This window comes from Hordeum vulgare, chromosome 4H, assembly GCF_904849725.1.
Source record: "Hordeum vulgare subsp. vulgare chromosome 4H, MorexV3_pseudomolecules_assembly, whole genome shotgun sequence".
Taxonomy (NCBI): Eukaryota; Viridiplantae; Streptophyta; class Magnoliopsida; order Poales; family Poaceae; genus Hordeum; species Hordeum vulgare.
Window position 1 is genome coordinate 70,799,477 of NC_058521.1, and position 23,609 is coordinate 70,823,085.

The 23,609-nt window shown below is 44.7% G+C and overlaps 1 protein-coding gene across 1 annotated transcript; it reads right to left on the minus strand.

Moving 5' to 3' along the window:
- Positions 1–793: 793 nt before the first annotated feature.
- LOC123447917 (LRR receptor-like serine/threonine-protein kinase RGI2) lies at positions 794–3,257 on the minus strand. The gene has a single exon (XM_045124641.1). It carries the CDS (start codon positions 2,889–2,891, stop codon positions 1,179–1,181), a length of 1,713 nt encoding a protein of 570 aa, XP_044980576.1. The 5' UTR covers positions 2,892–3,257; the 3' UTR covers positions 794–1,178.
- Positions 3,258–23,609: the final 20,352 nt, after the last annotated feature.

A 23,609-nucleotide genomic window follows, 5' to 3' on the forward strand; every position in this document is an offset into this window, starting at 1 on the left:
ATCCAGGAAGGATCCGCCTTGTTGCCCAGACTGTTGCCTCTGCTCGGCGTGGAGGAGCTAAGGTGGTGCACGACCAACAAGGTGGTGAACTGGACACCACCGCGCTGCTGGGGCTAGTCGTCCATGGCCGCGCCGCCGCGTCGAGGGATTCATGGGCGTCGGCGTCAAAGGCGCGGCTGCGCGTGCTGGGAGGCATCTTGCGACCGAGCACCAGTCCGGGCCCAACGGTCGTCGGCGCACTACCGGAGGGCGCTGATTTGCGGCGCTCCAGGCCGAGCCCCATGGCTGGGATGCTTGCTTCGCGCCATGGCTGAGCTGTGCGCCGCCCTTGCTGTATGCATGATGGAGGGCAAGGGAGGCTCCATGATTCAGTGTCCGGCGTCCTCGACGGTGTCCTGTCCGCGAGCGGCGACCTGGATGAGCTCACGCCGACTAGCTCTTCTCCTGCGGCGACCACAACTACGAGATGAGCAGTGCCGAGAAGCTGCTTGTTGAAATGCCCATGAAGATGGAGGTAGAAGTAAAAAAGAAAAAAGAGGAAATAAACAACCACTCTAGTCACTGACAGATGGGACCTTGTCCACCTCAGCAAATTTATCCATGTAGACATGCCACACCGGACAGGCGGGTCCCACCTGTCGGTTCCGCTGTTTTTGTGGCCAAAACGCAACGTCAGTGCTCCGCGTTATGTATTAGGCTCACAACTGGTGGTTTTTTGTGAGATACTAATTTGTTACCCTAGTCCCAAGTATAGTGGTCTTGGGTAAATAACTCTATAAAAGGAGTATCTCTGTTTTTAAATTAATTGACCTGCAAAAGAGTCTTATATTTAGGGACAGATGTAGTGGTTTACAGTTTTCTTGTTTACTATCTACAACTGCAAGAATAGCGATCGATTGTTCTTAATTAAAGTCCAATGCGTTGTTCGTCGAGTGTTACATATGAACTTTTCCTAATGACAAACTGGATACTCTGCTGCAGTTCAACTATTCTGCGGAGAAAATACCTTTCAATGCAAATTATGCGGAGAAAAAGATAAGTGTACTTTAGCTTTTATTTCTTACAGCCGCATTGGTATCTTTAATCCAAACCAAAATAAATAGATAACATGCATCCATGGCCTGGCGTTGGGTTCGGCACTTCGGCTTGCAGCACGAAGCAGCCAGCTAGTTGCCGATTCAACCTGCAAGCCACCCGTTTCTGATCCCATCCCCATAGAAAGAGACAACGAAGCCAACTACAAATGAAACTGCCGCAACCCATATAGCTGAGCTGTGATCTTCAGTGCGTGTCATCACGTCCGAAGCATTGGCGGTGTTGTTAAGAAGATCCGGATTCCCCGTGGAATCGACTGCCACAGATGATCGAAATGCTGGAAGGGATCCAGACAGCTGATTATAAGAAAGCACCACCTGTGTCAAGCTTTGCAACCCTTCGAGCGAGGATGGTATCGGGCCAGACAAGTCGTTGTAGGAAAGATCAAGGATCTCCAGGTCCTTCAAAACGCCAATATTTGAAGGAATGGACCCACTGAGATGGTTGTGACTTAGATTCAGAATTGCACTCAAGCTGGTTGGCATCGTGGGGATTACACCAGTGAGGTCATTATCCCCGAGATTAAGTTCAATAAGAGATTGCGATGAGCTTATTGAAGTTGGAATGTCGCCAGTGATCTTGTTGACCTGCAAATTTACGTTTGAAAGCCGCGGTAGCTGGAAAATTTCTTGCGGTATCTCTCCAGTAAATGAGTTTTGGCTAAGGTTCAATACATTCAAGTTCACCAGATCGACAAGTGTGCTTGGTATATGTCCATCAAAATTGTTCATTTGGAGTTTCAGAACAGCCAGGCTATCAAGCTTGCCGATCTCAGTGGGCACTGCACCGTTCAATTGGTTGCTTGCCAGATCCAAGAGAACCAACTTACTGCATCTGCCCACTTGCCGGGGTATGCCTCCCGTCAAGTAGTTATTGTCCAGTTCAAGATAAGACAGGCTTGAGGCATCACCAATCGATCCTGGGATGCTACCATTGAGCAAGTTCCCTCCGAGACAAAGGCGATAAAGGCTGCGAGAGAATCCTCGTGGGATGGGCCCTTCAAGCATGTTGCCGGTGAGATCAACGGTATGCAAACCAGCAACCAAGAACAGATCAGAAGGTATCTCACCACTAAGCTTATTGTAACTCAAATCCAACATCTCGGTATTCATGGTGATTCCACTAGGTATCAAGCCACTGAAGCTGTTGCCAGATAGCACCAGTTCCTTCAAAGAGTGGACCATATTTGTTGGGAGGCCACCATCAAGGTTATTAGAACTGAGGTTCAAGCTTCTCAATCTGGGCAAAGAACTCAACTGTTTGTTTACATTTCCACTCAGCAAACTGAAGGAGAAATCAAAAACCTCCAGTTTACGGAAACGAGTGAAGTCACCGAGCGGACCAGGCAACTGAGCATAGCTCAAATTGAGCGTGCGCAATCTGGCACCCAAGGGGCATGAGGAGAACTGCCGTGGCAAATCAGTGAACCTGTTTTGTGAGAGATCCAGAGATTCCAATGTATCAAGGGAGCATAAGCAGGCAAGTATGGTGGAGTTGGAGAGGCCAAAGCGAGACATGGAGAGGTGGAGCACAACTGCAGATGAACCGGGGCGTTTAGACGGCACAGAGCAAGTGACCCCACTCCACAGGCACGGGTTCGAGTCGGTTGTGTTCCAGTTGCTCCACGGAGCCATGGCGGACACCATGCTTGAAAGGTTTCTCATGGTGCTTTCCTGCGCTTTGTTTAGCTGCAGTGGTTGCACGCGGGCCATGGACATCTCGAACAGCAAGAAAAACAGCAGCGCTAGCAATAACCCATGGTGAGAAGAACACGAGCCATACCTGCTCTTCTCCATGGGTAGTTCTTCTCTTCTGTAACCTATCAGGTCAGCTGTTTGCAGGTGTGGTGATGGTGTGAAAGGGGATTGATCAGTCCACTACCATATGTGCAAGAAGATGGGTAGACGAAGCAATGGTAGAGAAAGTAGCAATGGTCAGATTAGTAGCGCAAAGACCCCCATCTGCGACGTACACAATGCTAGCAGTCCAAGTTTGACTCATAGTGATGTGGTGCCTCACAACATCAGGTTGGTATCAATCGTCATTGTTTCCTCGTCAGCTTGCAAGGTGGAACCGTGTTCTACTCATCGGCAAGTGGCCTGATTTGTGGAATAGTAGCACTACCATTTACTCATTTACCAGGTTGGTATCAATCGTCATCGTTTACTCGTCAGTTTTGACCTATTTGCCTATTCAATGTGAGTTTTAAGTCTTTTACAAAGGTCGGGACGAATGAATTGTCGCAGATTGCGCATGCCGTAGTGCAGCCTAGTCAGACGGTGTTCATGTCGGACAGAAATATACTAGAGGGTGTGGTCGTCCTACATGAAACACTACATGAAATCGACTCAAACAAGCTGAGTAAATTGTCAAAAACTACCACAATTCGCGCAACCATGTCCATTAGCTACCACAATACGATTTTATGCGGAAAACTACCAAAATCTTTCTAATTTGTGGCAAAAAACTATCAAAAGTTTTATCTGCCCCATTTAGCTCTTTTAACCGTTTTCCTGACAAGGCATATCAGGTGCCAGCATGGCCACCTTTTTCTCTCCTCCCACCAGTTCTTTCTCTCTCCCCCCACCCTCCTTCTACCTCCCGACGGGGAGAGGCAGTGGGCGCTGGCCGGACACTGGGCACTCCAAGTCTCGGCATAACTCCCCCACGCGTTTCCACACCGGAGTCAGCCATGGCACGCCGCTCCCGCCAACCAAACTGAACGCACGCCTTCCTCCGGCGGCCCCAAGAGGAAACCAACCATGACGTCGCCACGCCACGCCTTTCTCCCACTCCTCGCGCTCTGCCTCGTCCTGCGCCATGGCGCGGCACAGCAGGCCGACGAGCGGCAGCTCCTGCTCAGGATCAAGAGCGCCTGGGGCGACCCGGCGGAGCTCGCGTCGTGGTCGGCGGCCACCTCCTCGCACTACTGCACCGGCTGGGCCCACGTCTCCTGCAACGGCGCCGGCCGGGTTACCTCCATCGCCCTCCCCAACGTCACCATGTCCGGCCCGTCCCCGACGCCATCGGCGGGCTCACCAGCCTCGCCACGCTCAACCTCAGCAACAGCAGCGTCAGCGGCGGCTTCCCTAAGTTCCTCTACAACTGCACGGGCCTCACCTACCTCGACCTATCCATGAACAGGCTCTCCGACGACCTCCCCGCCGACATCGTCCGCCTCGGGGAGAACCTCACGTACCTGGCCCTGAACCATAACGGCTTCACTGGCCAGGTGCCGCCGGCGCTGTTGAAGCCAAGATTTTGGATTTCGTTTTGCAAATTTTACCGGGCCTGGGCGAAATGGGCGGAATTCGGATTTTCGGATATTTTTCGGAAAATTTCGGACGAAAATGACAAAACAAAATTTGAAATCTGAACAAAATTTGAAATAAACTAGAGTAAAAACATACAGCATAATCTTTATCAAATACACATATAAAATCATACAACCCATGTTTCGAAACAATATAGACCAAACTAGAAGGGAGCAGTTCTTGAGGATCTGGCCGTGAACACGGTCCCTCGTCCTTCCGCGTCCCCGGCACTACCACAACCATGACCCTGAGAAGAAGGAGCAGTTCTTGAGGAGGTGGAGGGCTGGAGGAGAAGGTGGCTGGGCACATGTGAAGCCGGAGGAGGAGGGGCAGAGATGGAGGCATGGAGCACGGGAGGATGAGAATGAACAAAGGTGCAGGGCAAGAGGAGGATGAGGCTGCAGCCGCCACACACAGGATTGGAGATGGGGGAATGAAAATTAGGGTTAGGAAACCCTGTGCAGCAGTTTTTATACTAGTGGGGGTATATGTGGGCTATTTTTGACCATGGGCCGGGCTGTAAGTTCAAAAAAGGCCGAATTTTTTGACCGGTTTGTACTAATACCGGGCCCAAACGAAATGGGCGAATTTCGGACGAAACTAGTTTTTCTCGGACGAAATCCAAAACTCTGGTTGAAGCTCAGGAACCTGACGGTCCTCGCTCTCAGCGACAACCAGTTCACTGGCACGATCCCGCCGGAGCTCGGGGATCTAACTGGCCTCCAGACGTCAGCCTGGACACGGTCCGGTCCGGCCCCGTCCGGCTTTTGGACCGGCCGCCGGCGGTCCGGTCCGGACCGGACCGAGCTCTCCAGCGGGCTTGTTTCCAGGGACCGGACCGGACCAGAGCAAAGCTTGGTCAGGCTTTTAGGGCCGACTCCAAACTAGCTCCAGCTGCTGCTTGCTGTTATTTAGCTGCAGTTTAAATACTCTGGTCAAGCTTTTTAGGCATCTGTTGGTATCTAAAGCAGCTCCAGCTGCACTTTAAATAGCACTAAATCAGCTCCAGCTGCTGCTATCTAAACCAGCTTCAGCTGCAGTTTAAATAGCAATAAACCAGCTCCAGCTGCTGCTATCTAAACCAGCTGCTCTGGTCAAGCTATTTTGACCGACTGGACCTATTGCAAAACAAGTTCCAGCCAGCATGTGTTGATTGTGGAGAGCAAAACAATTACAAATACAACAATTTTTTTTTGTCAAACGACAACATTTGGACAGCAAGCACTGGACTAAATTTGGACAGCAAGAATAACTAAATATCACATGTACAAACAATTCATTTGGACAGCAAGCAGGACTAAATTTGGACAGCATTTCATTTGTTTTTTGGACATCAAAACAACGGATTTAGATAGGAAACATAGCACAAATAAGATTCATAGCACAAATATCACGATTACAAACTTGCAACGACACTTTAGAGTCCATGTCAATTGATAAGTTGAATATAACACAAATGAGAGGTTCATCTCCAAAGTTGCAATAACAATTCATAGTTCATGACTCGACAAGTTCGAACATAACACAAATTTAATCATTGATCTCCTCCACAACGGGTAACTTGATGGTCTCAACATCATCTTCTTCATTCTCATCCCTCGGCTATAAGTGTGTAAGTTAGACAATTATCATATCACATACAACAAGACCAAAATTGGCAAGGAAGATACTCGAAACATACCACCATATTCAAGTCAACGTGTGCACCCTTGATATAACTTGCAGCACAAACTAACGCCTCTACCATAACCGGCTTTAAAGAACTCCGGTAGGCATCTAGTATGAGAAGTAGTTCGAGGATGAGAAGTTGACAAGTTTATATCTAAAGTTCATTTGTAGGAGTTGACATACCTAAAATCCGTCCGGACGTGCTGAAGGTAGATTCCGAAGACACGGAGGTAGCCAGCATAGCAAGGAACCTCTTGGCTATCTTGGCCATAATTGGGTACCTAAGAGCATTAATCTTCCACCAATCAAGAATATCAAGACATGTATCGGCAGCGGCAACTTCATCCTCTAAGTAGTTCCTCAACTCACTCTTTGATACTCTTGTTGAACGGGCTGATAAGAATGACTGGTACCCAGCTTGAACCGGGATACTAGGAATGCTTGTAGTTGTAGATGAAGAACTTGCTCCATTTCCAGCTCGCTTATCTTGAGCAACAAATTTGTCATACAAGGCCTCCAACTATTTCTTCACATCACTCATTTTATTTCTGAACCTCGCAGTTTCTTTTCCATATAGTTCTCCAAAGGCCCACTCTATGTAATTCATCTTGTACCTAGGAGAAAATTAGCAAGTATTCTATTAAAAACAACAAGTATTCTATTTAAAACATCAAGTATTCTATTAAAAACAACAATTATTCTATTTAAAACAGCAACCAGGAATTTCTATTCGTACTTAATAAATCTGATTAAAACATCAAGTTATGAACATAAGTTGATTAAAACATACCGTGGATCAAAGATGGTTGCAATCATCATGGAATCGGTCCTTTCTTCCCAATATTTGTCAAACTTATCCAACATCTCTTCACCCATTTGCTTGTAGTGCTCATTATCACTATCAATTGCATGTTTGATTGCAATCTTGACACCAACAATGTATGGGTAGAAGATGTTCGAAGTGGGATATAAACTTCCTGAAAATGCTTTTGTCACCTCGGCCAAGCTCTTAAGTAATGGAGAGATAAGGTCATACATGTCCCACTCCGCGTTTGTCGGTGCCCAAGCATAGTTGGCATTGGAGTTAGCATGAGAGGTCAAGGCTTCCTTGTATTGACGGGCAATGCTAATCATCTTATAGGTTGAACTCCACCTTGTTTGACAATCTAGGTGTAAATGGTTGCCAACTTTGACACCCATGCTTTTGCAAGTGTCAACAAAAGCGTGGAGACGAGAAGGTGACCTCTTGAAGTACCTCACCGTCTCTCTCAAACTCTTTATCAAATTATCTAAGACATCTATGCCATCTTGCACCACCAAGTTGAGGATGTGTGCACAACAACGGATATGAAAATATTGGTCTTCAAAGTCATTACCTACAAGAGGTAACAAGCGTATGAGCACAAGTAGCAAGCATAGGAATAGGACCACAAACAACAAGCATAGGAACAAAATCAGCAAGCATACCTCTCCGGTAGAATAACTTGGCCTTCAAAGCTTCGATTGCACCATCATTGTTTGAAGCGTTGTCTAGTGTGATGGACATAATTTTTGTCTCAATATTCCAATCTGTCACACACGCATAGAGAGCATCCGCAATGACAATTCCAGTGTGAGGAGGATCCAACTCTAGGAAACCAAGTACACGGGTTTGGATCTTCCAATTATCATCTATATAGTGTGCAACCACACACATGTAAGATAAGGTTTGGTTGCTTGTCCATAAATCCGTGGTTAGAGATATGGAGCTCACACCCCTTAGGACAGATTTAAGCACCTCCTTTTCTTTCTTGTAAACCCTCAAGCACTCGGCTCGTATTGCCTTCCTTCCAATGGATTTATAATTTGTATTCATGCACTTCATTAGAATGTTGAACCACTCATGTTCAACCATTCTAAATGAATACTCATGCACACATATCATCTTAGCAATAAGCTCCTTGATGATTCCTTGGTCATAATCAATGGAGGGGCTCATCGTTGGAACACTTGATGTACCTTGGTCATAAAAACAGCAATTATTCTATTAAAAACAGCAAGAATTCTATTAAAAACAGCAAGTATTCTATTAAAAACAGCAAGTATTCTATTAAAAACATTTGATGTACCATTGGTTTTGCGCAATTCAAGAGTTGTTTGGATGGCAGCCCTAGCCATCTCGGCCTTGTAATTCAAACATTTCAAATGATGCCTTCCAATAGTTGAGGTGCTGCCACCTTTCTCATACGCATACTTATTTGGACAATAATTGCAACAAGCCTTCAACACAATTTGTCTGTGGTTCTTCAACGATGGCTCCTTGACCTTGTGAAAATGGGCCCAAACATCTGATATTGCTCTAACAGGAGCATTGGCTCTTGGCCTCTTGTTCTTTTTCTTCTTCCTTTCTCTTGCTTCCTCCTCAGAGTCCTCACTAGAGACGACATGCACAAGTGATTCCTCGGACATAGTGTCACCACCTTCTAGTTCATCAGCTGATTCCTTGTACCCATCTGATGTATCATCATCCGACATATCACCACCTCCTTGCAATGGCGGGACCACAAACAGATTCTGCTCGTTATATTCCTTGTCCTCGTCCTCGGCGTCCTCGTCCTCGGGGTCCTCGTCCTCCTCCTTCTCCTCGTCGTGTAGCACCTACCACACATGATCACACAAATAAGGAAAAACATCTATATGGTTACATGGAAATATGGCTACATCAAGCATCAAGGAAATGAATCATACATGACTAACATGAGGCAGCTTCGAGCCGGAAGCAGCGGCTTCCGCGGCACGCACACCGGCACCGGTGCGATCGGGGAGACGCGGAGGAGGCGGAGGGTGTTTCTTTATGCTACAAATAAACTCTCCCATTGGGGCATTGGGAAATTCTTTTGCCTTCCTAATCTGCGCCTTATGCTTGCCCTTCCTCGGAACCGGCGGAGGCAGCGGCGAATCTTGCCTAATTAGGTAATTAACGCTCTTCGCCTTTGTCTTCGCCTTCCCATTCTCCTTCTCCTTACCAGCCGCTCCTTTTCCCTTCTCATACCCATTCCCCTTCACCATTCCCTACAAAAAAACCCACATCATAGCAGTTAGTTAGCACATAAAGTTTGTTGTGAAAATTTCAGAAATTACAGAGGCAGCGGCAGCAAAAATTACAGCAGCGGCGGCAACAGAAATTATATGCAGCAGCGGCATATTTGACCAGTGAACCAATTACAGGAGCAGCGACAGCTAAAATTACAGCAGCATTAACAGCAAAAATTCAGAAAAAAGATATTTCTTCAGACAAAAGAGAGCAGCAGCGACCCTAGACAGCCAGACTACATCCACCATCACCATCCACCATCACTAGCGAGGCAGCGACCACCATCACCATCCACCATCACCAGCGACCACCATCCCCAGACTACATCCACCATCCACCATCACCATCCACCATCACCAGCGACCACCATCCCCAGACTACATCCACCATCCACCATCACCATCCACCATCCACCAGCAGCATGCAGCGATATTTCTTCAGACACAAGAGAGCAATGACACTATGGCAGTCCATCCACCAGCAGGGAGTGAGGGAAGGCGGCGAGGTTACCTCTTCTTCCTCCTGGCGCTCGGCGAGGAACCAGGGGAGGCGGGATCGACGGCGTGGTCTTGTTGCGACCCCGACGTGAGGATGATCCTCCAGCTTGGACTAAGAGTGGAGGGATCGACGGCATGGTCTCGTCGGTGATCGGAGGCGCGGCCGACGGCGCCGTCGCCTTAGGGTTAGGGATAGGGACAGGAGGAGGAGCCGCCGTTCCTCTGTGTAACGAGGAAGAGGAGAAGACGAGCGAGGGCCGAGCCGCCGTTCCTCTATGCATTTGTTCTTCTGGTTATTGGGCTCGGTCCTTTCGTTTGGCCCGGTTAAAGACCGGACCGGACCAATTTTTTTTCGGTCTGAATTACTGGGCCCGGACCAGACTGTTTTCTTGTCGGTCCAGGACCGAGCGGGCCAAAATCGAACGGGCCACGAGCGGGCCTAAAAGCCCGCTCGGTACGTCCAGGCTGATCCAGACGCTCAAGCTCGAGCTCAACCCGTTCGACGCCGGCAAGCTGCCGGATTCGTTCAGGAACTTGACGAAGCTGACGACCCTCTGGCTTGGCGCGTGCAACCTCACCGTCGACTTCCCGAGCTACGTCACAGACATGTCGGAGATGGTGTGGCTCGACCTGTCGGCGAACGCCTTCACCGGGAGCATTCCCCCTTTGATCTGGAACCTCACCAAGCTGCAGGTGATGTACATATTCAGAAACAACCTCACCGGTGACGTCGTCATCAATGGCGCCATCGGAGCAGCCGGTCTAATCGAGATCGACTTGTCCTTCAACATGCTGACTGGAGTGATCCCGGAAAGGATCGGAATGTTGTTGAAGCTTATCAAATTATGCATGAGCGGCAACGGCTTCTCCGATGAGATACCGGCGAGCCTCGCTCAGCTGCCGTCGCTGGTGTTTCTATGGATCTTCAATAACAAGCTCAACGGAGCGCTTCCACCGTGGCCAACCCGCTCAGCGGCGTCTCCCAGGTGCTCCCACCGCCGCATCCGGCCGCCGCACCGGACGCGCTCTACGCCGTGGCCATGTACGGGTCACCCTACCGTGTGGTCCTCATCCTGGGTGAGCTTCGCACTTGTCCATGACGTTGTTCCACTCCTCCAAGAACGCCTGGGAGGAGAGAGAAAGAACTGGTGGGAGGAGAGAAAAGGTGGCCATGCTGACACCTGACATGTGGGTCCGTCTTGCGAGAAAAACGGTTAAAAGAGCTAAATCGGGCAGTTAAAAGTTTTGGTAGTTTTTTACCACTGATTAAGAAGATTTTGGTAGTTTTCGCACAAAATCGTATTGTGGTAGCTACTCGACACGGCTGCGGGAATTGTGGTAGTTTTTGGCAATTTACTCGAACAAGCTAGATGGGGTGATCTTCAAGGTGAACTTTGATAAAGCGTATGATAAGGTTAAATGGTCTTTCCTACAACAAGCCTTACGTATGAAAGGATTTGATGAGTTATGGAGGAAGCACGTCGAATCATTTGTACAAAAAGGTAGCGTTGGATTTAAAGTCAATGATGATATAAGACATTTCTTCCGAACGCACAAAGGGCTCCGGTAGGGAGACCTAATGTCCCCCATCTTATTCAATGTAGTTGCTGACATGTTGGCAATTCTAATAGGAAGGGCCATAGAGGAAGGCGAGATAGGTGGACGAGTACCACATCTAGTGGATGGTGGTGTGTCTATCCTACAATATGCTGATGACACTATCTTGTTTATGGAACATGATATTGCAAAAGCGAAAAACATGAAACTTAGGGCGTGTTTGGGACCGCTCTGCTCCATCAAAATCAGCTCCGCTTCACAAAATTCATTTTAGAGCAATTTCATATAGAAGTTGCAACCATTTCAAGAGAATGTTTGGCTCTCATTTAGCTCCAGCTTCACGAATGAAAAATTTGGTGGAAAGGACCTATTTGATTGGATGAGAGGTAAGAAACGAAGGGGTATCCACTTACTGGTGGCAGTGGTGGGTAATTTTCTTTCAACCCTAGCTTCTATAATTTTATGGAGCACCTCCTAGAGAGCTTCACAAAAAACAAAGAGTTGGACCCCATATTCTAGTTTTTTTGCGAAGCGGTATATCGTGGAGCTACCCCGTTTGGCTTACGTTTTCTAGAGCGGTGGTGAATTTTCTGAAGCAGAGCAGTCCCAAACAGGCTCTTATTATCTGCTTATTCGAGCATTTGTCGGGACTGAAGATTAAATTCCATAAGAGTGAATTGTTCTGCTTTGGGAGAGCCAGAGATGAACAAGACACATATAAATAACTGTTTAGATGTAAACTGGAAAACCTACTATTTAGATATTTAGGCATACCAATTCACCACCGTAAGTTATCAAACAAAGAATGGAAATGTGTTGAGGACCGTTTTGAGAAAAAACTAAACTGCTGGAAGGGTAAGCTTTTGTCATACAGAGGAAGACTCATTCTGATTAACTTGATTCTCACGAGCATGCCGATGTTCCTTTTTTCCTTCTTTGAGGTACCGGTAGGGGTACGGAAAAGATTGGCTTTTATAGATCTCGATTTTTCTAGCAGAGTGATGAAGTTAAGCAGAAATACCGGCTTACTAGATGGGATATTATTTGTAGACCTAAAGATCAGGAAGGTTTGGGAATTGAAAATTTAGAGGTAAAGAACAGATGTCTACTGAGCAAATGGTTGTTCAGACTATTTGTGGAGACGGAGGGCATGTGGGTACAAATTGTGTGTAATAAGTACCTACAATCTAAAACCCTGGCTCAGGTAACTCTGAGGCCCAATGATTCTCCTTTCTGAAAGGCTTGATGAAAATGAAAGCGGCGTTTTTCCATAGAGCTAAATTTATCATTGGAGATGGTAAAGCTACGAGATTCTGGGAGGACACGTGGCTAGGGAAGACGCCTCTAGCCATACACTATCCATCTTTCTATAATCTTTACCTAATAATAAAGAGGCTATCGCTTCCGTCCGAAAACCCACCGAGGTGATTTTACAAAAAAGCCCTTACTATTTATGACATTAAACTCGTAGTATATATTAAATATTTTTTTAAATACTCATATCTTTTAAACCGTAAATCCAAATTTAACATATTATACATGGAATTTGATTAGAAAAATATGTAGAATTTAAATATGATATTATTTTATCTGTTAAACGTTTAATAAAAATACTATCTAGGGTGCAATCTTAATAAATAAGTCATTATTCGTCTTTCTTTCATACCGGTACTCATCCGGGTTGAGAATGAACACGTCAACAAAATCAGGATTAGAGATGAAACTCAAGGTCACTTGACTGATTCTTTGTACATATTAAATCTACATGCAAGCCGTGTTAAAATAGAAGACCTGTGAAATTTTGAACTGCATTTTTATAGAATAAGACCATCTTTATTTGTATCGTAACTATAAATTCTTAAATTATAGACATTTTTTACAAATTAAGAGCGTGTGCCGTGTGGTATTTCTTTCTCCCGTTGCAACGCATGGGCCCTCACCGCGGCATTTTTACAAAAAAGCCCCTGTAATTTTTATTATTCAACCCGCGCTCCATCATTATTTTAATAAATCAAAATGATTATAAAAAGATTAAAATAAAGAGGCTATCGCTTCCGTCGGAAAACCCACCGAGGTGATTTTACAAAAAAGCCCTTACTGTTTATGACATTAAACTCGTAGTATATATTAAATATTTTTTTAAATACTCATATCCTTTAAACCGTAACTCCAAATTTAACATATTATACATGGAATTTGATTAGAAAAATATGTAGAATTTAAATATGATATTATTTTATCTGTTAAACGTTTAATAAAAATACTATCTAGGGTGCAATCTTAATAAATAAGTTTCGTCTTTCTTTCATACCGGTACTCATTCGGGTTGGGGATGAACACGTCAACAAAATCAGGATTAGAGATGAAACTGAAGGTCACTTGACTCATTCTTTGTACGTATTAAATCTACATGCAAGCCGTGTTAAAATAGAAGACCCGTGAAATTTTAAACTGCATTTTTGTAGGATAAGATCATCTTTATTTGTATCGTAACTATAAATTCTCAAATTATAGACATTTTTTATAAATTAAGAGCGTGTGCCGTGTGGTATTTCTTTCTCCCGTTGCAACAGATGAGCCCTTTTGCTAGTATTGTACAAAGTAAGAAGGCATACGTTGCCACAATATTACAGTGTAACCCTCTAAATATTCAATTCTGGAGAGCTATAATAGGACATAGACGGGAAGCATGGTTGCACTTAGTCACTAGGCTTATGGATGTCCAGCTATAGGAGGAGACCGATAGGCTTCAGTGGAAGCTAACGTCTACTGGCATCTTTACTGTCAAGTCGATGTACTTGAGTCTCATTGATACATCAACTTTTTAAAAATCCAGTTATATCTGGGAGGTGAAAGTACGGTTGCGTATCAAAATATTTATGTGATTTGTCCACAAGAAGGTGATCCTTACAGTCCGTATAGCATTTAATATCACACCGCCGGATAGCATTGACACGTTGTTTGGAACGTGGCTAAATGGGTTGACTTAATTATTGCCAAACATATTTGTATAGAGTATGTGCATTAATTTGGTCTATGTGGAACTGCAGGAATGATGTCACATTTAATAGATTATAAAATATGAATTTCTTGCAGGTACTATACAGGGCATCGGCGTTGATCCGTACATGGTTGTTACTCACTCTTACGAAAACCAGGGAGCCTTTGGTAATTGGGTCTATCCGGTGGGAAATGGTAATTCGGGATATCTATGACCGGTTTGGATGACGATCCAGTAATATAGGATAGATGGTTAGACATCTAGGCTTATGTTTGCCGGTTGTGGCATATTTATGTACTGTTTTTTATCTTTTTGCTGCCTATTTGGAGCTTGGTTGGAACCTTTGGACATTACTTTGAGTTCCTAAATATACTTTGAGTTCCTAAATAAAGTGATCGCATCCATCGTTTCAATGCGGAGGCCGGAGGGAATCCTCCTTTTCTAAAAAAAACTCATTTACCAGCAAGAATGGTCGAATGGTCCATTATGAGAAGACCATAAGTCAATGCGGACGCTGAAAACAAAGATCAAAAACAAATATGATAATTGTGTGCTCAAAATTCCTTACATAACCGGCCATATTTTTGCGCCATTATTCAGTGTTTCTATATGTTTTCCTGACATGCTGGTATTTTGAAGCAACTATTGTAAGCTTATTTTTGGAAGGAAATCAAGCAATGACTGACGAGATTAACATTGCACAAATGCCTTGAGTCCTTAATGCGCCAATTTAAGATGTGTCCACCATTAGGCCTTGTTTGGTACTAGTGTATTTTAGGGAATTTGTAGGGATTATCCCGATCAAACCCCTCAATCCCTACACATCCCATAACATCATTTGGTTTTATTTGACATGTTTCATCCCTATATTTTTCCTCAAATTACAAAAATTATAGTGCATTTTTTTAATATCCAATACACTACCCCTACCTAGTGTATTGGGAATAAATGGGGATTTGAAGGGATTGGGTGAAGGTTGGGGTTTCACACAATCCCTTGAGGGATTATCCTCATCAATCTCCTCAAACACTAGTACCAAACAAGGCCTAGGGGATTGGGTGAAACAATCCCTTAAGGGATTATCCCCACCAATCTCCTAAAAAAACACTAGTATCAAACAAGGCTTTAGGATATATTCGACAACACGTGTATCCTTTTCACTCGTATTGCTACATTTTCCTCTAAAAAGCAAAAAAGGACAAACACTTATTGTTCTCAAGTGCTGATAGCATTAGGTTCTATTTTATTTACAGCTGAATGTTTCAATTGCAACTTTTGCCAACTTTGCTACTTTACCGTTGAACTAAAGGAAAGAAAATGAGCCGTTTCCACCACCGATGCGCTGGTTACATTTTTTTATATACTTTTATATCCATTATTGTTAATCAGGGTGGACACGGTCCGGGCCGGTCCGGTCCCGATCCGAGCCGACGTTTGGACCAACCGCCGGTGGTCTGGTCCTGACCGGACCGAGCAGTGAGACGATTCTGATTTGAGAAACCGGACCGATAAATGTAAAACTCGGTGCGGACCGCCGGTCCTCACGGTCCGACGATGTCCGGTGACTGTCATATGGGCCCAGGGCGTCGGAGCGGTGGTCGAAACAGCAGCGCGGTGACCGGAGATGGAGAAGACACAAGAAGCGGTGGCGCTGCGACCGGGGCGCGAGAGCACAAGGGAAAGGCACGGGAAAGAGAGGGAGATGCACGGCCGCATGGGTGAGAGTGCGAGCAGCCCGCAGGGGAGCGGCGGCGCGAGGCAATAGCGCAGCGGCGCCGGTGAAAGGAAGGGAGAGCAGGGAAGATGAAGATGAGGTCACCCGGCGACGTCTTGGGCAAGGACGAGGGAGAGAGAGCAGCGATTAGGTCACACAACGCATGCACGTGTAGTTTTTATGGGTTGAATCTCTCCTGGTTAGTTCTATTGGGCTGGGCCTTCGGTTCTCCGAGCCGGGCCGAGTTTGGACCGGACAGGACCAACCAAATTTCAGCCTGTTTTTCACGGATCGGACCGGCCATATTATTTAGCGAGCCGGGCCCATGCGGTCCAGTCCATAACGGGTCGCGAGCCGGGCCGAAAGCCCGCTCGTCACGTGCAGGCTGAATTGTTAACCACTTATCATTTAATTTTGTGAGGAACACTACTTAGCAGTTTACACTTCATATGATACTTTTCCTAATTTTCCTAGTCACTCATCTATTGGAAAACCGTTTTCTAGCTTTGCCGCACATGTTTCAGGGCTAATCCATTCCGTTATTACTTTAGCTGGTTGCGACGTCAACAAAAGACCCATAGAAATAAAAGGTAGCTTACATGAATTGATCTGCTGCTGGACATCTGTTGTTGGCCTGTAACATCTGCCGTCTCTATCAGAATCATGTCTCTGGTTTCCATGGCAAGACAGTTTGTTAGGAGGCTCCTATCCCCTTTGGAAGCTGCATGCCTCAATTGAAAAGAAGGAACCATGATTCCTGTCAACCACTCTCATGCCACCAATTCTGTTCTGTTGTATGTTTCTCTGACAGCAGTTGTTACCGTGCTCGTCTCCTTGGAGCCAGCCAGCCAGCCAGCCAAGAGTGCCCAGAAAGCATCCCTGCTTCAGCTCCATTCCTGCAGATTTTTCAAGGAAATCAAGAAACGACTGAATGAGATTAACGTTGTTCACATTTCTTGAGGCCTTAATGCGCCAATTTAAGATGTGTTCACAATTAGGATTATTCGACAACACGTGTATCCTTTTCACTCATACTACTATCATTTTCCTCTATAAAAAACAAAAAAAGATAAACACTTATGGTTCTCAAGTTGTGATAGCATTAGGTTCTATTTTATTTACAGTAGAATGCTTCAGTTGAATAGGGCGTTTTGGAGCTCGGGCTTAATGGCACTCTTTATTTTTGAAAAATTAAAAAATTAACTATTTTTGGTTTTAAAAAATCTGAAAAAATGCAAGTAAACAGGGATGAAATGTATATGTGTGCAAAAATTCAGAATGAAATACCTTAAGATGCGATCTGTGCAAAAAGAATAAATTCATGAACTTTTGCGATGAATAGTATCATGTGTTAAAAAGTTATAAATTTGTCTTTTTTACACAGACCTCCTTTCAACATATTTTGTTCTAAATATTTACACACATGTGTGTTATGCCTCTACGTATATCCATATATTTTTCAGATTTTTTAATGTAAAAATATGAATCTTAATGAATTTTGGAGTTTTCAAATAAAGGATGTCATGGAGCCCGAACTCCAAAAGGCATTTTCGATTTCAATTGCAATTTTTCCAACATTGCTACTTTACTGTTGAACTAAGGCCCTGTTTAATTTTTTTTCTGAAAAGGAGGATGACCCCGGCCTCTGCATTTGAAAGATGATAGCTTGGTATTTTTAAAATATTCTAAGAATATTGCAGTGTTTCGAAATATCATGGTTTTAATTACAATAAGATGTTTGGCTGCCCCTAACAATAGGTATTTTAAAACTGTAGTATTGGACAAACTGTGGTTTTTTCTGTATATATAAGAAAGGAACTTCAGACCTCTTTTTAAAAACAGAGCAGCCAAAAAAAAGAACTAGCATCATTATGTTCTTCTCCGTCGTCTGTGCATGCCTTAGCTCATATGGACGCGAATGACAAGGGCTATTCAACTACCTAGCTAGATTAACGCACCAAAAACAGTACACAACCAGCCAGCTGCGCGTGTTTGCATTGCTACCACAACAGCTAGCTAGATGTGTCTGCTAGCCAGCAATTTTTAGTATTTTACAGCATTCTGCGTTGTAGCCAAACACGTGCTTTGTATTTTAAATACTCTAAAAAAAATTATGTTAACTTAAAACCATGGTATTGTGTACCTATTGACTAAATTATTATAGTTTTTGATACTTCGATTTTTCTGATACTTTGCTAAAATGAGCTGTTTCCACCACCGATGTGTTGGTTATATTTTTTTATATACTTTTATATCCACTATTCTTAACCATTTATCATTTAATTTTGTGAGAAACACTACTTAGCATGAAAGTGCGTTATATCGATTAGAGGGAGGTGAATAGGAGATTTATAAAATTTCATCGCTGAGGAAGTTCCTTTTGAGGAAATTCCTCACTAATGAATAACTTGCAGCGGGAACAACAAAGGATTAGAAGTGCAAAGAATTACTATAGCAGTTTTCTCGATGAGGATTATGAAAAACAGTTTGCACAGTACGCAGGCACACAGTAAGCAGGTGAGGATTAACGGGTGTGAAGAATTTGAGGTTGAGAAAATTCAGAGAAAGTCTTCAGCAAATTCTTCAAATAGAGACAATGAAAGTCTTCAACATACAATATTGAGTAATTGAAATAGTTGAAGAAATAGAACACGTATAAGAGTGAAGACAGTTGTTGATGACCTAGTTCCAACTGCTATGACAGTCGTATGTCTGGTTTGGAGCGGCTTGGTATTGAAACCAAAGGACACACAGTCCCTACCGTATTCTCCTTGAGCTAAGGACACAGTTGACTGCTGGATTGCTCTAGACCATGACGCCTAACCGTTTGGAGGATGCATAGTCCTCAAAGGTAAAATACTTCAGTTCCACACATGAACAAATTCTTCAGTGATGCTCAATCACTTGGTTTTAGGTTTGTGGTTTGGTGTTTGGGGTATTTCCTCACTGATGATTTACTCTCGAAGACTCTGAGGAATTTGGGTTGCTCTAAATGACAAGTGACAGTTTCTCGTGGAGCAGCCAACCAGCTAATGGTTGTGGGGGCGGCTATTTATAGCCTGGGAGCATCCCAACATGATTTTACATAAATGCCCTTTAATATTATGACCGTTGATGTGGATAACATCGGTGAGGTGGCATGAATCGCGGCAACGGTCGGGACTCTCAACTGTGAGAGTCCTCATGTCTCTCATATTCCTCACTTGAGGCTTTTGTAGGATTAGGCTTGGGTTGAGCATCATGAGGAAATTCATTCCGTAGTGTTACCTCGACCCGCTTTAATAGTACGGTGTTCCTATGACTCAAGAGTGAAGAAAATGAAACAGAAAGAATAAATCTTCAAGCTTCAAAGTCTTCGGACTGATTTTCTTCAGGACACACCGAATTCCTCATCTTCAGTATCTTCATGAGAAATATCAATTTCATCGCAATTTCTTCGCGATCAAAGTCTTCAGCATAAGACCAATTTCTTCAGCCGAAGATATACATTTTTAGGGGTCGATATTCATCGTTTAACTCAAACTCCTCAGCGACTTATAGATCATGTGTACACTCATGAACACATTAGATACCTAACATATAAGTCTTCAAAACCACCAAAATCACTAAGGGCACTAGATGCACTTACATAGCATTTTACACTTTGTATGATACTTTTCCTGATTTTCCTATTCACTCGGGAACTCGCATGTGCTAGGGTTCCTCCCGTTGCTACATAGTCTCCGTGCGCTAGGGTTCCTATTGTCGCTACCGGCTCCTAGCGCAGCCGCCGCCGCGGCGGGAGCCCGCCATCATTGCCACCCCCTCCCTTCCCTCCCCCAACCCTCCCTCTTCCCCTCCCCGTGCCCCCTCGCATCGCCCCGAGCAGCGGCCGGGGCGGCGCCTGTGACGCCCTCGATTTAATCGTACGCTAATTATACATGCAAATGCGTACGACCAAGCTCAAGGACTCACGAAAAATATCATAACACAACACTAAACGCAAAAAAACATACAAACTTCATATTACAAGCCAGGAGCCTCGAGGGCTAGAATACAGAAGCTCGATAAACACATGAGTCAGCGGAAGCAACAATATCTGAGTACAGACATTAAACACGAGGTGCCTTAGAGAAGGCTAGCACAAGGATACATCGATCGAACGAGGTGAGGCCTCCTTCCTGGGAACCTCCTAACTACTCATGATCTTCAGCGGCCTCCACGTAGTAGTAGGCACCGTCGGGGTAGCAGTCGTCGTCGGCAGGATACGCCAGCTCCTGGGCTCCATCATCTGGTCGCAGCAACGGGTCAAGGGGAAAGAGGGGAACAAAGCAATGGTGAGTACTCATCCAAAGTACTTGCAAGACTTACATCAGAACAATGCTAAGTATGCATCAATATCAAAGTAAGGGTTTATATGTGGACTGAATGCATCATTGCGAGAAAAGAGAGAGAAGTCTAGTCCTATCAAAGACTAGCATCTTCAGGGGCTTGCAGCAATAGACGAGAGTAGAACAAGGTAACATAATTAATAGTCATATTGTTGCAGCAATATTAATTCAAGTCACACCCGGAGATCCTTCCTCGACTCCCTGCGAGGAAGCGATTCCGGAGGAAACATTCCAGTTAAGTAACCATTGTAGTTGTATAAGATCGGGGCACAACTCCAAGTCATCTTGTAACCGTGGACACGACTATTCGAATAGCTTATTTCTTCCCTGCAGGGGTGCACCAAGTTTCTCGGCACGCTTGATGAACTCTGGCCGGACACACTTTCCTGGGTCATGCCCGGCCTCGGCACATCAACACGTCGCAGCCCCACCTAAGCTCAACAGAGAGGTCAGCCCGCCGGTCTAAATCCTAAGCGCGCACGGGTCATGGTCCCATCACCCTTTGCACTCATGCACGATGCGTGGGCGGCCGAGGTCAGTCCTAGCACCCCTTATTACAAGCGCGATGCCTACCCGGACCACTCGGGAGCGCGCCGCTCCATTGCTGACGTGTGTATAGATTCGGTTGATACCACGACGTCGAGAATCCATAACTCCTCTCACGTAGACGGTTAGTGCGGAAAGGTCTCCGACCAACCCAGATCAAATACCCAAATCCTTAGCATTGTAATTAAATGCGGTGACGAGCAGAACCATGATAAGATGGGCCCGTTGCCCCGTCTCGAGGATGTGTGTCAAGGGCCCAGAATGCCCGGCCACGCCTCATCACATTCACGCAGGAATCCACCCGCAACACACCTCATCAATTTCCTCAGTAATCAAGGTCAAGTAACTTTGGGGCTATAACATCAAAGGGATCCGAGGTATCACCCTCAATGGATTCCGAATGATGTAATCGTCAAGTTGGCCAGGGAGGAATCACCCTCGTTGGGCCAACTTGATGGGTTGTACGACAGACTCTTTATCGGAGGTGGTGAAGGAGGGATCAGCCTCCAAAAACCACCGTCGGTCAATGACACTACAACGCTCACAACGGAGTACGTGATGAGGTGTCACCCTCGGTAATATATGGTAGCTCTACAGAGTCATACAACTAAGGGGTGTGTGAGTGATGTGACGGGTCTTGGCTCGTCGATCAAAAGATCGAAACTTGATGGTAAAGCAGGGCAACTATACCAAGGTGTCAAAGGGGGTGACTGAGCCACCTATACTAAGCAGTTTAAAGTGTGGTACTGAAAGTAGCAGTTCAACAAAATTAGGCTACGCATTAGATATAGGAGCTATCTACAACAGTGGCAAAATTTTAATGCAAGCAGGAGGGAGAAAGAAATGGGCGATATAGGGATGATCAAGGGGGGTTGCTTGCCATGTTGCTCCGTGGCAAAGGGTTGGTCGTGAGGTGGGTAGATGTACCCGACAGCAGCGTCTGTCTCGGGGTCTATCACTAAGAAGAGGGGGGAGAAACAATAAATATAAACACAGATGCAAACACTAAGGATGACATGTCATGATGCAGGACTAGACATGAGCTAACAAAGTGTCATGTGTCATAGACGGATCGGAAAAATATCACATGATATTTCCCCGGTCTCGGGCTACTACCGGCAAGATGAAAATGGTGAAAATGTTTCACGTTTGCTATGCTAGGGACGCGTGACACACGAATGAACAGCGTATCGAGGTTTGTCTCGTTCTGCTGATCAACTTTCAAGTTCAAAACATTTTCATCTAACTTACGGTTTAATTAATATAATTTTTTGAAGTTTTATTCAATATTCTGAAATTAAAATAGATTATTTTAATTCAATAAATGCAATTATGACATCAACATGATGTCACTGTGACATCAGTGGTCAACAGTTTGTTGACTAGTCAAACTAGCTAGTGGGTCCTTGTTGTCATAGGCACATTTTAATTTTTAGATTAACTAATAATTAATCAGTTTAATTAGTGAGGGGGCATGTGTCATACTGTCTAAAACAAATAATTAAACAGATTAATTAACAATTTCAATAACTGATCTATTTAATCTTAATCGTCATATTAACAAATTAATTAATTAATTAAACTATTTATTAATTATTATTTTTATATATTCCTTTTTCTTTCTGTTACACGTTTCTAGGGGGGCACCTGTCATTTGCTAGGGGGGTGGGGCCCATCGTGTGTCTCATAGAGGGGTAGGGGGCTAATCCCTCCTAGATCGGATCGGCCTCGGGCGAGGCCAGGGGCGCAGCCAACTCCAGAAGGGGCTTGGGGCCAGCGCAACTCAGGTTGGCGACGTCGGAGGGCATGACAGGGCGAGCGGGGCGGCGCTGGGTCATGAGGGGGCGGCGTGTGTGTGCATGGAACTGAAGGGGGCGGGGGCGCAGAGGGGAGGCGCGGGCAGTTTTCAAGTGATGTTGTTTCCGTTTACACCATTTGTTTTGTGATTTATCATAATCGTGCAACATTTTTTCCTTGTTGTTTGCAAACTTTGGCCCTGTTTGGAACCACCCAGATTATATAATCTGGTTTTTATAATCTATTATGTTTCCAAACAGGATAGTTTATGTTGTAGATTTTAAAAACTAGATGACCAGATTATTAAAAACTCGTAATCTACTCTACCCCAGCTAAAATCAGATTATGGATTACTAATGACCTATTACCCTTGTAAACTTGGAGATAATTACCTACTGCCACCGCCACTGTCCTATTTTTATAAACAGGGCACACATGTCATTGTACAATGTCAAACCTGAATTACAGTTTATATAATCTGGCCTCCAAACATGCCTACCTGGATTATTTTTATAAACCAGATTATATAATCTATCTTCATAATCCAGATTATTATAATCTATTGTGGTTCGAAACAGGGCCTTATTTTATCATGATAAAATTCAATGCCCTTTTTAATAGAATTTGGAAAGAGATATGAATTTTCAAATTGATCATACTTTTTAGCAAAATGATTAGCCACTAATCGTGGTCATCACTGTGCTTAATTACAATGATCACTGTAGCAAAAGTAGAGGATTTCACAACTCTCCCCTACTAACAAGAATTCTCATCCCAAAAATTAAGAGGTCGAAGGAATGAGCTCGGGGTATTCATCAGAAGATGATCCTCGCGTTCCCAAGTGGATTCATCTTCAGAATGATTTGACCACTTCACTTTAAGGAACTTGGTGAGCTTGCGACGAGTATTACGTTCAGATTGGTCGAGAATGCGGACCGAATGATCTTTATAAGAGAGGTCTTGTTGTAGCTCAAGCA